This window comes from Anarrhichthys ocellatus, unplaced genomic scaffold (assembly GCF_004355925.1).
Source record: "Anarrhichthys ocellatus isolate YVR2014 unplaced genomic scaffold, GSC_Weel_1.0 scaffold24, whole genome shotgun sequence".
Taxonomy (NCBI): domain Eukaryota; kingdom Metazoa; phylum Chordata; class Actinopteri; order Perciformes; family Anarhichadidae; genus Anarrhichthys; species Anarrhichthys ocellatus.
This window is the reverse complement of record NW_022280054.1, coordinates 1,080,756-1,096,849: the sequence shown is the minus strand read 5'-3', so window position 1 is coordinate 1,096,849 and position 16,094 is coordinate 1,080,756. Positions and strand designations below refer to the sequence as shown.

At 41.4% G+C, this 16,094-nt stretch overlaps 1 protein-coding gene across 1 annotated transcript in view; it reads right to left on the bottom strand.

The window, feature by feature from the left end:
* Positions 1-16,094, bottom strand: part of LOC116390816 (protein jagged-1b) — a 40,364-nt gene that overhangs the window by 11,107 nt on the left and 13,163 nt on the right. The window contains exons 3-6 of the mRNA XM_031860916.1: positions 6,908-6,965; positions 2,754-3,002; positions 1,033-1,093; positions 253-383 (exon numbers count right to left, since the gene is read on the bottom strand). Coding sequence (XP_031716776.1) covers positions 253-383; positions 1,033-1,093; positions 2,754-3,002; positions 6,908-6,965 — 499 coding nt within the window. The remainder of the gene's footprint in view (positions 1-252; positions 384-1,032; positions 1,094-2,753; positions 3,003-6,907; positions 6,966-16,094) is intronic.

Sequence of the window (16,094 nt, the reverse complement as noted above, 5' to 3'; positions counted from 1 at the left end):
AGTAAAAAATAATTAGGAGCAACACACTGAGTAGTAGTGAGTTTGGTCTGATTGTCAGCTGGGATTTTTCACTTATCTTGGAATACATTTTTTTCTGTTTTTCATCACATTGTATTATTGGGTCAACAAAGACATTGGTAGTTTTTGTATGTTTGGGATGTTGAATTCATCAGAAGAAGGAAAACATATTAATAAATCTGGGCCTTCTTTCATTCTTACTACTAAACTTTCAACTTATGTCTCATATCTGACCTTTGTCACACAGCAGTCCTCCCCAGTTGACGTCGCAGACACACTGCCAGGGCTCGCTGCAGCTTCCGTACACACAGCCGGGGAACGTTACACACTGGTCACACAGAGGGCCCTTCCAGCCATAATGACACCTGAAGAGGAAGAGCAAAGAATCGTTTGTGCGTATCACCTTCATATGATTGATAGTAGCTGTTCTGAACCAGTCCCATTAGTCATTGTATGTGCATGCTTTGTAACTTGCTCTGGTTTCTGCTACGGCAGATCTAGACTGGAAACATTTGTATTCCTAAAATAGATACATCATTTCACAGATTATATCCAGCTTTTAACTTCAGTAGTTCAGTTTTTGAAGAAAGTCGCTCTAGTAATGATTGCAGTGATTTCAGAGTGGAAATAGTCCATCAGTGCACTCCAGCACAAACCTACTGCTGCATGTCAGACACAAATCCAGACTAAGGTTAAAAAACAACTTGATTTTAATATTGCATTTTGGCTGTACACCACAAAGAAAGGGTATCATCTGTGAATGACTGGAGGAAGACCGTTTAGAAAAGGGTCGGGGAATTAATGCAGGCTTCATATTACTATATTTAGTTCAAAATATTACTCTCCACGGTAGTGAACAGCTGAATTTAGCTAAATTGGATCTGCCTTATATTGCTGTTACTTTGTACATCATGGCATTGATTCTGAAATGACATTTCATTCAGCCCTGGTGTCTGCTATGCTCGTGCCTACAGTTGAAATTACTACATTTCATTACGCGTTCCTTGGACTTACGTGCATTCTGCAGGTGCAGTGCAGGAGCCGTGGGTCTGATGACACCCCTGCCTGCACACCGCTGTAAACAAAACACACAAAAAGGGAATTATTAGAGACTAGAGAAACAAGTTACTATGAAACGGAAGTGACGTTCAGTTGAGTCACTGGGCATTAAAGCCTGCAATCTACACTGAATACATCTGGATCACTGCCAGATATTTTGACAGTACCGAAATCACCTCGACGAAATCTCAATATTACTTCAATATATGTGAGATTATTTACTTGAACAGTTCAGCTACTCAAAATGTCCAGATGGAGAAGCCAAGACAAAACTCCCTTGACTTCGTCATCGTCAGTAACCTGCAGGGGGTAACAGAGGGACCTTGGCTAATTTTTCCAGACTTCCTGCACCTCTGCAGTCCAATCAGCGACCTGCTGAGGAGGAAGTCACATTTAGTGAGACAGCGGAGGGATGGGGAAGGCCGCAGGATGTCCGTAAACTAGCCGCATGTCCTTCAGGGTTCCTGGTTTCCACTCCGGTTTCCTCCATTGACTTTTACCATCGCAACACGATGGCAGCACTCCGAGGTTACGCAGCGAGGTCATCCAGCTGATGAGTCACTGACGAGAGAATAATCCCCACACACACACACACACACACTGAAGCTAACTGATGCATATTTACTGATGCACAGATGAGTTTTAAGCGGCCAAAAGAGTTTTGGAAAGTGAGGACACTCATGAGGCCGATCCTTACTTGGTCAATGGGCTGTTTGTTGATTTTAGGCTTAGTACATGCATGTGTCTGAGAGAATCCAAAACAACACATCTAGTAATTAAAGCTGATGACACTGGTTCATCGGTCAAGTTTATTTTGACAGCACTTAACACAATAACAGTTTTTAAAGGATTCAGAGGTCAAAATCAGAAAGTACAACAAGGACACTCTCATGGAAAAACCTTTTAACAAACCTTGGGGAGGAAACCGGGATAGTAGGAAAATAAATGGAAAGCAAAAACATTTTCAGTTTTTTCTCACCAGTGGCCTCAAGTCATCCTGAGGAAAATATTAGCTGAACTACATAATGGCTTGATTGTTGTGTGTTACACTTATTAAGCCATTTATTTTCATTTCAGGATGTTTAATTGTATTGTTAATTTCTCTGTAAAGCACTTTGGGACACATTTGTTGTTTTTCAATGTGCTATATTAATATATTCTTGACGTTATATCACAGCTGAGTGTTATGAAAACTATGCTGTTGTGTTTTACAAATTTGAATTAATTTTTCTACCATTCCAGGCAGATTTAAAACATGCGTGAGTTGTCCATTATAATACACATCCCGTCTGCATTTATGTTGGTCAGATAACTCATTAACCAATTGCACTACAATGCAACAACATGATGCAGACTTGGTGTTAAAGGAATAGTTTGACATTTTGGGACATGCACTCAGTTTTCTTGTCGAGAGTTAGATAAAAAAAAATTGACACCACTTTGATGTTTGTACAGTAAATATGACAGAAAACAGGAGGCAACCGCTAGCGTGGCTCTGTCCAAAGGTAAAACAAATCTGTCTACCATGCAGCTCCTTTAAAGCTCACCAACTATAATTTATTTAACTTGACACAAACTGAAGTGTAAAAACAACTAGTTGTGGTTGTATTAGTGTTATGCAGGACATATTGTGCTGTGTACTGTAACACACCTCAGATTTAAATTTCTTCTCTCACCTCCTTTGCACTCTGGCCCCGTCCAGCCCTCCATGCAGACCTTGGAGCCGCTGGGGTCACAGTTGAAGTGACCGAAGAAGTCATCGCGGACCCTGCAGAACTTGTTGCAGAAAGGTCCGAAGTAATTTGAGTCACAGCGGAAGCGAAGCCGGTAATCCAGACTGAGAGGCCGTCCGTGGTGACGGTACGTCTGCCACTGTTCACCAGGATTCAACATGGAGGAGAGGAGGACTCGCTCAATCAACTGACCTGAGGGAGTGGGGAAGAAGGAAAGAAGGATATTGTGAGAGAAGAAATGCTTAAACTTGCAGCAGACCAAGCTGTAAGCACAACGCTGACATATTAAGTTGTTGAACACGATATTACACATTCAGAAGTTTAACATTCATTGGGGCGTAAAGTTTCTGGCCACCTGGCCAATACAAGCCCTTTAACTCCCTCTCCTTTTAGCTCAACTCTTGAGAGAAATATCTGACTTTCATATGCTAAATGCCCCACTATCTTCACCAGCTAGTTGCAAACTTTGCATGTCTCCTGTTTGGTGCTGAGCAAGTATTGTACAGTTGGAATTTAAAAAACAGCTCCTTGCTGCAGGAAACAACATGTTCGTACTAAACCAGAACAGTTAAGTTGTTTGTCATAAAACAAAAAACGAGATGCTTAAAGGACCCGAGGGGAACAGCAGAGTGGGTTGGTTACACTCTGTGGGTTTGTCACCCCTTAAACATTACATATGGTGCGGCTATAAAGTTTGCACTTGGCATTCACAGCTCTTTTAAGCAAGTAATTACATGTGTCACGTGTCTTTAAAAGAGCTTCTTTCCCATCTACATAATAATGTGAAGCTGGCATTTTGTTTGTTTTTTGGAATAGAGCAATGTTGCTGAGGACGGGTCAAAATGAAGAGCAAGATGCTTTTTCAAATATGCGTGTTTTGGTTTAGGTGAGTCCAGGTACATCCATCAGCATCAAGGCACTTCACTAGACAGCGAGGATACAGGAAGCGAACTAAAAAACAGTCCCAGTATGAAGCTGATGCAGACAAGGAGCAGACTATAGAACCAGAGACAAGGGGTCGGGGTCTGCAGAGAACAGAGAGAGGGGGGCCTGAACACGAGAGAGGACCAGACGAGGCCCGGGGCAGTACTGGTGCAGCGGCTGCTGCTCCTGACCCCCGGAGGGGATTTCCCAGAGGCACTGTCATCCCCAACTCAGTTATTATCTCCTCTGACAGGGTATTAACACACACAAAGCACTGAGAATATGTGTGTGTGCGTAAGTATGTGTGTGTCTCAATCTATACATGTGTGTATTTAAGAGATTATGGATTATGGGAAAGATTGTGAGATAATAAAGCAGAAAAATAAGCCTTGTTGGAAGTACATGTAAGTCAGCGATGGAGAGAGGAAGGGGGTACAACGTGTGTGTGTGTGTGTGTGTGTGTGAGACAGAGGCAAACAGAGTCAAAGAGGAAGGGAGGTAGCTGTTAGCGCACACACATAGCAAACTGCCTGATGGGGAGATGAGCTCACCGTAGTTTGACACAAAGGAATGAAAACAGAATCACATAGTGGCCGCTGTGAATGTGTTTGTCCGTGTGTGTGTTTTTGTGCATGAGTGTGTGTTTAAGAGAGTAAGAGAGGATTGGGAACAGAGCTGACACTGAGCGCCGTGTTAACTCAGCCGTTGTCCCGTTCTTCCACCGGCCCTCTGCCCTCAAATTGAGGGTTCAGTTTTTCAAACGCTCATTACACTACTGCAGTGCTTTGTGGGGTTTTCATTATTTTACGACTCTGGCATGTCAAAGAGCTAATGTCATCGTCACCATAATTTCTCTGCCAGAGAACAGCAGACGCGAGGAGAGAAGAAGAAAAAAATAACCACATTATCAGCCGACACAGCAGGGAAGGTGTAAAACAGAGTGTGATTTCCTCTCTAATGTCATTAGATGGGACAACAGCAAGTGAGCACAAGTAGAGAGAAAGATGGCGAAAAACTCAAATATTAGCTGGCAAAAACCAGCAGCAACAAGAAGCCCTGTTGAAGTGGCACTTTCCTGAAAAGCAAAGACAATGTAAGCAGCGGACACACAGAGATTGTGTCTGCAGGTAGCATAACACTTAAATCACTTTCTCTGGCCTCTGGTGGTTGTCCCCCGCTGCCTGCTGCTAGCTGTGAAGTGCCTGCCCTTGGCAGTGGCTGAGAAAACACTGGAGGAGAGAAAACGCCTCATTTTGACTTGCTATTCCACATCACCAGAACCGACAAATCAATACAGTAGATCTATGGAAGCCAATAGATCAGCTGTGTGGTGTTTGTGTATTTGATTTTTGTGAGTAATTCTCAGAGCGGTCCAGTTTTTGTTTTGTTTCAGTTGTAAGATGTTCCAATGAAATGATTCTAATCTGGATAAAAACACTAAGTCCGAACATGTGTCTTGAATTTTTATAGAAAAGCTTGTCTCGATTGGGATTCTTCTATTGAATTTCACTTTCTCTCCAGCGGGAGTGGCAATTTTGTGGCTGTTGGTGCTACATCAATGCAGTTGAATCACACGCGTGAACACAGCAGCAAATCTGGACTCAAAATGACCCTACAAATATGCCACCAGAAGATAGAAACGAAACAATGAAACTGCTGCTGTTTTAAAAAAATTCTAAAAGTAAGTTAAAAGTAGTCTGTGTGGAGGTTTTTGACCACTAGCAAAGCTAGAGTGCATTGATTTCATCTTGTGCACGCAGCCCGTACTCACTCCCAAGCTGTCAAACACAGCATCTTGGTCAGCAGTCCTACGTGTCAAACTGTGACACTCCACGTGGCCGTAGTAAAGGAGGAGGCTAGAGGGGTGCGTATAGTTTGAAGCATAGGGTTTCTAGCTTTTCCACTTATCAACAGTTGGTGGTGTGAATGTGCCGAGAAATGTAGCAATATGTCAACAGACACAAAGAAAAAGAGGACGAATGCTAGCAAAAACTCCAATAATGTACATGGTACCTTTCAATGCTGAGATCTAAACGCGGTGACATTGCTGAAAAGAAGTCAGACGGAGCAAGAAATACTAGAGATCAGACAGGTTTAAAACAAACCTCCAGGGGCCCGTTTCACCATTTTCAAGGACTCGGTAAAAAAGCTCGGTAATCCTTTCTGATTAGCAGCAGGTCCTGATAAGTCCAGTCAGACTGCTGCAGGACGCCTCTGTTTGGGCAGAGCTAAGCTGCCCGCCTAGTGAACGGCTTTAGACCCAATGTAAAGGCTGTCAGGAGCTCAGGTGGAAACGACAGATAATGCAAACAAGATGTAAGAGCAGCGGTGGAGGGCAGAGGAAAGGAGAGGACAGGAAAGACGAACACAGAGAGGGAGAACGATGGTCCCCAGTTTCTCATTATCTCAGCCATCTTTTGGATCTTTTGGATCCGTCTGGCTGAGAGGGAGGTAGAGGATGGTGGGATGAAAGAGAGGACTATGACGGGAATGAGGAAGGCACAGGAACATCTGTCTCCATCTTTGTATGTGTGTGTATGTGTGTGGGTGTTGTGCTTTTTATAGCATGCAGCTCACATTCTCTGTCATGGAGCTTTTCCTGATTATGAGGAGAAACAACAAGGAGGCGAGCAGGAAATTAAAGGGTCTGGTTAAAGACCTTCTAGGATATTTTCACATTGTTTCACCATGTTGAACAACGCACACTCGTAAACAAGCGCTTGTGAAACCCGTGAAATTCCAGGAACTACAGAACATAGCTAAAAAACCAAACCACGGTGACTCCGGCTAGTTGAAGCTATAGCCGAGGTGAGGTGAGAGCTAGCCGTAGCTAAAGCTAATCCCTAAACTGATGTATTACTTCACATCATTAAGGCTAAATACCATCATAGTCATGCTAAAAGCTAAGTAGTTTAACTTAGGTTCCCAAACATAGATAGATGTCAGTACCTGGTTTTAATCCGACATAGAGGAGGTGGTTATAATCATCCAGAAAAGCATGACATTTGACATTTTAGAACTTACATAGCTGTTATACACTTTGGCTAAGTAGCCTTCAAACTTTAAAACAAGCAGAATACATCTAAGGAGGAGATAATCATATGCACGTTCAAAACATCAACACATGGTTAGAAAGACATGCAAACACACAAACACACACACTGCAGCTTCACCTGATTCTGACGTGTCGTTGTCATAGTCCAGAGCCTCCAAGACCAAAGAGAAGGACTTCTGTGAAGAAAACACACCGAGAGAATCTGTTTAACATGTGCCACAAATATACACTTTTGGGTTTTATATCACATTAATCAACAAAAATCAATTATCTGTTTTTTGTTGATGGAGGCCAAAGAAAAGCCTTTAACAGAGAGATGAGCTGGATTTTTTACATGGATGAACCTTTTCCGAGTAACTGAAGTAGCAGTTCCTGGTTGCAAATATCCGTGTGCTAGGACATGAATGCTGATTACTGACACTGATATTTGATTCTGTTCGTGGGTGTATGTGACCTCTGCTGTTCTCTCTACATAGTGTCCTTCAATGTAAAAGGATTAAAATAAAGCATTTAAATAAGTGGTGGAAGAAGTATAGAGATCTTTTACTTTATTACGAGTAATAATTACTTAGATTACCAGTATTATTAGACTAAAGTGTACAATCATTAGCAGGAAAAAAAGTAAAAGTAATAACTATGCAAAATTGCACAATTCAGCGTGTTATATTTATCATATTTTTACTGATGCATTAACATGTGAGCACATTTTAAGGTTGTCAACATGAAGCTAATTTTAACAGCTTACATCATACCATCATCTGTACAAATGGATCATATATTACAAACTGATTGTATGTTATTTAACATTTTAATCTGAAAGGTAAGTAGTAACTACAGCAGTGAAATAAATGAAGTGTAGTAGAAGTATAAAGTAGCATTAAATGTAGATACTCATGTAAAGTATGATGGCATCAAAACTGTTCTCGAGTGCAGTACTTGATTAAATGTAGTTTCATTCCACCGCTGTGGAAAGTGTTTGTGTGTTTCGATCGTTGCCTGAGCTTTGAAAAAAAAAAAAGCAGAAGTGATTCACTGCCTGAAGAAGTCAAGGCTGCAGCCGAGTGCTGACTCAAGAAAACCTCAACCTGCAGCCATGCAGAGAGAGACGGGCCGTCGGCTCAGTGTGGGGAGAGAGGACATCCAAAAAAACAACTGTTCAATTTAAAGAACACACTCTTGGAGCACGATGAGTCTTTGTGTCCCGCACTTCTCAATGCAGGTTAATCCTGGAAAAACGGGTAGCATTGCCTGTAGCATTTACAATGTGACTAAATCTTGATATTTTATTGAAATGCATAGCCTTATGTAAAGATAAACTCAGCCTATATAAAGTGCATTACACAAGCAGAGGAGTCGGACATAAGCTGGACATCTTCAAATGATGACTTTCAGCTTCCAGAGATATCACACTCTGGAGAGATAACAGAGGACAGGTGTTTTTTCTTCTGCTTTTCTCTTTTCTGATGCATTCGCTCATCTTATAGAGCAATGAATAATTCAGACCAACACTTTCCCTCTGCAACTCTCTGTCTCCATCCATCCATTCCTCCTTCTGGGAAACGCACCAGCGCCTGTCATGCAAATCCCTCCACCGTGTGCATTGTGGGTAAGGTTCCTCCTAAACTAAAGGGCTACATGGATGTGTAGTCACGTCTCTACTGCGAGGGCGTAAACTGGCAGAAGGGGGGATGAGTGGGAGGAGATGAAGCTGATTGAGGAAGGGAGATAGATACTGTATAGGAAGCAGGTGATGGGCACAGGAGGTGAGTGAGGGATTCGGAGGGAGGTTAAAGGCAGGAGGTCGGCAGCAGCGCTACTGTTAGCTAGAGGCGACACGCCAGGAGAAGAGAAGATGAAGGGTTGCAGTGAAGGTGCAAAATGTTAGGGGGAGAAAATTGGTGGAGTGGAAAACACTGAGTCAGGGATTCGTTCCAAGTGGAGGTACATCCAGTATATCTATTGTAATGGCAAAATATATGTAAACCATGTGCTTCTAATCAAATGTATATTTCATTGCCTGCTGTGCAAGAATAGAAAGGGCAGAGACTAGTAAAATCACGGCCCGCCCTTCCTGTGAACTATAGATAACACAGAACCACCTGATGCCTGGTTATCAGCTTCTGCTTGTGTCAGTTTCTAAAGACAACTGAACCATTTAGATCAGTTATCTGGGAGGCCTACATATGTAAGTTGAAGCAGTCTTGTATCACGTACATGCAGACTCCGCTTGTCTTTGGCTCATCTTGGGTGTAACTTTCTGTATGTGTATAAATGACATGTCCAGTGATCACTCGAAGAAGCCTTCCCTCAGTGCACTGAAATACGCGTCTGTGGAAACTGCTCTCCTTGCTTGCAAGCAAATAACTTTGATTCTCTCAAGACTCTGTTCATTGACATAGATTGAAAAACTCTAACTTTTCTTCCGATGGATCATAGAAATTTTCCACCACACTATACTGCAACAGATGAGGAGATGGGAGGAAAAGTGACTGTGCAGAAGGAGAAAATGACTGAGAAAAGGGGTAGAAAGACTAATTATGTCGGGCGTATGTAAAGAAAAAGGTCAAAGAAAGGTAGAGGAGAAATGCAACTGTGGCGGCTGTGGAGCAGTAACGATTCGTGAGACTGCTGGAGTTTGTCAGATTTTCAGAAATGAAGAACAAATAGGTCGGAGGAAGGTGCAACAAAAGATGGCATGATACAAGAGAGATCACAAAAGAAACGAGAGGTGATACGATCTAAAAAAAAAAAAAAGGTTGAAGGGGAAGAACACCCACGTACACACACACACACACAGCAGTCATGGAGCTAATGAGATGTGCTGGGTTGCAAAGGGCTCGCAGCAGCTTCATTAAGGCCGGCAGACAGCAGGTATACCCACAGATGGACCAGCTGGAGTCATTACAACTCTCACCTGAAGCAGTGTTTAGTATTCATGATTTACATCTTTATACTGTGAGATGCTGCAGTCCATTATAATCACATTAGTTCTACAGAATCAGAGGTTTAAGAAGTATTCAGATACTTTAAAGTATCACGTGCTTTATGTATCAGAAGTAAAAGACGTTACTGTTGTAGCTGTTTTAACCACTTTATAAACAGTCAGATAAGGAAGTCCAGTGGTTCCCAACCTAAGGGTTGGGTCCCTCCACTGAGTCAAAACATAAATCTGAGGGGTCGTGAAATGATTAATGTGGTATAAGAAAAAATGATATTCTAGTAGATAAATTTGCATTCATTTGTCAAATTTTTTTTGGAAATGTTTAACTTTACCTCTTTGGGCCTCAAACAATTAAATAAATGAATCAGAACTATTTAGAGCGAAAACATCTCTTTGGTAGAACTGATAACATCCCTTACATCTAAACTGTGAGGGACCCACCTAGTCAATACTTTATGGTACAGGGTAACAATACACTGGTTAAATCCTTAAACGAGTCGGCCTATTATGCCGATTAAGCATTTAGCACCATGTCAATCTCTAAATAGATCAAAATTGATACAGCAAAACCAGAGATATTGTCTATATTATTCCACAGCTTCCTCTTCCCTGTGCCTCCATTACCCACAATGCAAAACTGCAAACTATCCTCTTTCTAACTCCCCAGATTTTTCTTTACATTTTCAAACTTGTAGTCTTCAGCTCGACACTGTGTAAAATGCTGCTCGAGTCTGAGCGATTTTCTTTATTTTTTTATGATGAACCACTACAACAAAATGCACACGCAGCATTACCTCACCGTTGGCCTGCTCACAGACCTCTTTGCCTTATCATCTTTCCAATCGCCCTCCCTCTTCCCTCACCCTTCCTTTCATCCACCGTATGCGCCTCTCCCTCTTACTCACAACCAAGTGTTATGGCAGGTTAAGACCTGTGGGAAGTCCAGAGCCTCTTGCTTTTCTTTTGTTCTCTCTCATTCAGACCTCCCTCACACCCTCACCTCTGCACTCACAAGTGCACACAGCCAGGTAAGTTATGATATTGTCATTAAAACAGGAAGGGTGTATCCATGGTAAGCCCTGTTGCTGAGATTGGTGGTTCTGTATGGCAGCCCGGAGGGATCAAACTAACCATGGTTACCAAGTTAAAATCACAACAACCGCTGATAAGACTCGGAATATGCAAGTAAAAAGATGAGGAGAATCACCCACAATAAACCCTTCCTGACAACCTTTTTCCAGAACACTCTCACATTCACACGGACAGCAAAGCAATTTGTTTTGCAATCACAAAGTCTGTGACGTCAGAGAGACCTGTGGCCATTAGAGGCAAAGTGGACATGCACAGAGAGGAACATTTAAACAGTAAACATCACTAAGCTGATAACATCATCGATGGAGGGATATTTTTTACCTCAGTCTGACTCAAACAAAATCGCAGTGTTATTTGGGCCATTTGTGGAGATAATGGCCAAAGTGATGACAGCAGGGAAATGACATCATGGGAATGTGCGTACTGTATGCGTGTGTGTGTGTGTGTGTGTGTGGTCCAGCAGGGGACAAAAGTCCTTCTAAAAACATGTATTATTATGTCTTCTTTTCCTGATAAAGTATGATTTGAATTTTACAATGACTTGCCCCCGTGAAATTAAAACGAAAAACCTTTTTAACATTGAGAATGAATGACCAGTTGTTCACACTTTTTATATTACCAACCTTAATCACGATAGCATCAGAGCCGTCTTCTTTCATTATTGTTTCCAAATGAAAATTATTTATCGACCATTTCAGTGGACAGAATACACAAGACAATTTGACTTTTCATAGCAGGAACAGCGCAGGTGGAACTAATAACATTACCGATGTGCTCTGTTCCAGCAATTAAGGCAATGCAATGCAGACATGTATAATTAGTTAATTAGTTACACCTGTGTTTGACACATCCAAAAGGGTTCCAGCCGAACAGTATCCAACGTGATTTTCACTCACTGAGAAGATGGAAAGAGGACATTGGATTCAACTCTGGTGCAGTTATAGCTTGTATGACTATTTAATGGAGAAATATACAGTCTAGTATCCTGTTTAAACGCTGCACATTCTCTCTAATAACTGTTTACAGTTATATGTAATACCGTGTGAGACTTTATGTTTTCAATCTGTCCAAATATTGATTTGTATAACAAATTATCAGATAATCAGACTAGTAATCAGATACCAGTTTTGTCTTTAGAAGAACACGACTGTAGCAAATGAGAAAGTATCTTTGAGTGTAAGTGGATACTTTTTTAATGCACTTTTTTGGGCTGTTTCCTTTTCCCTCCATCTAAACTGTTTCCACTCAGAGAGGCTCTTGCACAGAAACAACCACATTTTTGATCAGTTCTCAATCTGATTGGTGCCAGTCATGACATGTGCAGATGGTCTGTGCCTGCCACGGCTGGAGAGAACAGGGATTTCGCAAGAAACAGTACATCAAAACAAGAGTTAGTCCTGATGATGACTCGTCCCCCCTGGCTGTCTGGTCGTCTGTCCCTGTCCCTTCGCCTCCAGCCTCACATTAGTCCAACAGCAGTAAAGCTCTGGATTAGATGCTAATTCAAACCACTGTGTAGACATTTGTGATGGCATGTCAAATTCTATTTAATGAAGGTTTATAAACTTCACCACTGCCTCTGTCACTCTTCCAGTTTCTCAGCCTGACTCCTTACTCTCTAGCCCCCCCCCCCCCCACCCCCTATAGGTGCCCCTCTCTCCCTCCTGCCATCCCTCCATCTCTCCCTCTCTCCCTCTCACAGACATGGGCAGGGTAGGATATCCCGACAAAGCCAGGCTGTACAAACACAGCTCTACGACAGGAAGAGAGAGAGAGGAATTTCCCCTCAGAGCTCACACACTAATGCATACACACACACATACGCAACTCAGACACACACAGGCATCCAATATTATCTGGCTAGATTGCTAATCTTTATTTTTCCATATGCCACAATGCTTTGATTGAGACCTGAAAATATTAGTCTACATACTACAATGGAGATTGTGGTAGACAACATGTGCCATTTATCATTTTAGACAACAGGCTTTGGTGCTTTAATCATTTAAAGTTAGCTACCAGCTATGGAGGCCAGACACTGAATGGGTAACACTCAATTTTTGGGATTTGTAGGTTTCCTGTTTCTTGGAAAGACATATATAATTCTTTACAAACATTTTTGGTCTCCACCAATTTCTGAGAGAAATATCTGACTCTTTAGTTGCTAAATGCTGCTCTATGTTCACCAGCTAGCTGCTAACTCTGCCTATCTGCTGTTTGAAGCCGAGCAGGTAGTGACCAGTGGTTTATAGAGCTTCATTTATTTATTTATTCTTTTAAAACAGCCGGTAAGAGTGAAACAAAACAGTGAAGTTGCAGCCAGACAGCTGAGCAATGAGTTGAAACTCACAAAGCTTCATGAAGCCAAGAGGAGCTACAGATTCAAGGGATAAACCTCTCTACGAACGGCCCCTTTCACAAAATACAATATTTTCACATTGTCATTTGATACACTGTTATAATAAAAATAGCAATTATAACCGCATTAAAAGATAATTAAATATGCATTCATTTATTTTGGAGACTCTTTGCTGTTATTGAATGTGTTGAATTGTAAGCTTGTGTTTCATGTTCAGCTTACCTGCAGTGCAGGTAATTTACTAGAATTAAGTGACTGGAAGTGTACCAATTAAACACGGCCTCTATTTTCCCTATAATTAAACTTCTTTAAACTACTTTGGAAATGATTACATTATGTTAAAATGTATTATGCTAAATTAGGTTTATCTAAGTTACATATCTTTTAGCTCACTTTAATTTTTAATCGTTTTCCTTTCTTTTTTGTCTTGTTCTTTAACATTTATCCATCCCATATTTTCACCAGACAACATTTGCACTATTTCCAATTTCCCTCATGCATTAATGATAATGAGAAGTGCCCATCTACGTCCAGAGCCGTGATTAGTTCAGGGTGGGAGATGCTGTTTGAAATTAAAAGTTTTAATTCATGTTATCAACTCACAGTGAGGAAATAAAAAGCTTCCCTCTTGTTGTTGTTTTTACAAACCGGAGTTTAAAGTTTTAACACTATTATGTTATTATTATAAATACTTAATTATTATTTAGCTGTATTTTTGACGTGTCTGATAATCTTATATGTATTTTGGCCAGTTTTGGTTCGCCATAGCTAATTAAACAGCATAAATCCTAATATATAATCAACTGCCACACACTACGCTCATCTCTGCAGGTCCAAACTCAGAGGCATCAAGTAAAGTCTACATACAGTAATTAAACAAATGCACTTAAGCCTTTGTGTACATATAAAATATCAGTGCAGCGCCATAGAAATCTTACATGCATACACGTACATACAGACAGCAAACTAAATGACTATATATATATATATATATATATATATATATAATACTTGCTGTGTAGCTGAAGGAGAAAATTAAATTAACAGCAAATTAAAACAACTTTTAATATTCATAATCTGCAGGTGAGCACTGGTCGACTTTGTGCATCTGGCAACTCTCACTCTAGCGTCAGAAAGCTCAAGTAATTACAGACTCGCACATTTACAAACAAAAGACAACTCACATGAACACACACACACACACACACACACACACACAAACATGCAAACGGTTGTCATGGCAGCAGCTGTGCCTGAGCCCGATTGGACGGCTGACACCTCACCTGCACAGCAAATTAGTGGTGGAGGTAACCACAGTAACAATGCCATTACTATTCCAGTGGCAAAGCTCATACCGTAGATATAAAACCATGTCGTCAGTTTCATGTTGTGTTAGAATGCTGCAAACATTCTACAAAAGAATAAAATAAAATGTTATCTGGACACTGAGGCAGTCAGACTCATGACTAAAGCAGCCTTGTGTCAAACATGATTATTGTGTTATTGATCGATTCCTTGCTTACAATAATACAGAAGAAAAATCATTCTCTTTGTATCAAGGAGTGTTCAACACACAGGAGAGCGAGACAGACGTGACTTTAGGGTGGATCATTTGTGAATTCACAAAGTCTCTGCGGGTATTATCCATCTTCCTGCCCTCAGGTAAAACACACACACACACACACACACACACACACACACAGAGCACGAGATGTGGACTCAGACCCCCGGTGTGCAGCCGTCCAGCCCACCCTACTCCCATGACCCCGTCCCTATAATTAAATGTCTCTGTTCTCGTATTCTTGACGTCTCCTTTGTTTTTCTTTCATTCTGGACATAATTAGCGGCCCCCTTTATCTTCCCCTCTTCACCCACCACCAGACACCATCTTCATCATCATCAACTCTCCGTACCCAGTGGTTGAAGAAGTACTCAGACTCTTTAATTAGAATACAATCTTGTAAAAATCTTTCATTACAAGTCAGCGATATCAAAGTGTCAAAAGTAAAAAAGTACTCGTTCTACAGTAAAACTTCTCTTGTGACTGTATTATTACACATAACATTGTGAGATTGATGCTTCAATGTGTAAGCAGCATGTTATTGTTGTAGCTGCTGAAGGTGGATCTAGTTTTTACTAGTTAGGTAGTTTAGTCCAGTGGCTCTCAACATTTGGACTTTCCTCATAATCTTCTTTTTTTTGTGAAATATTGGATAATTTGACATCTTTAAGCCATGAACAGTTCCCTGACCTTATTATTGTAACCATGATGATGGTCCCCTAACCTCAACAAAATACTTATTTCAACCCAAAGATCTTTTCATAAGCCACCGAACTTTAACCAAAGAGTTGTCACATCATTAAACGTCTTCATAGAGTGCTTAGTTAATGTTAAAGTAACTAGTAGCTGTCAAGGCTGATAAATATACTGAAGCAAAAAGTACCATATGTCCCAGTAGTGGAGTGGAAGTATAAAGTACCTCAAAATCATACTTAAGTAAATCACTTAGTTACTTTCCACTACTGTCTGTCCGTCTCTGACTGTCACATTCCTGCAGAGTTAATTGACTTAAAGTAAACTATGCTGTGGAACAACAGAGGCCTCTCAACATGCCCTAATCCTCCATGTCGTCCTGCCCCATCTTCACCCGGTCCTCCGCATCATCTCCCCCCTCCTTTACCTCCTGCTGCTTATGACTGTCTCCCCAGGGTGAGTAAGACGTTATGACAGACACACATCTGCACCCCCGCCCAAAACACCTGTGCCCCACACTGAGACCATCCACTAAACCCTCCCGACTCGCACTTCCTTCTTCGTTACTCAGTCTCTCCTCCACAGCGCATCAACTTTACCCTTTGGCTCATTAATCTCAGCTCTTTACACCATCTCCCCCCCCCCCCCCCCCCCCCCCC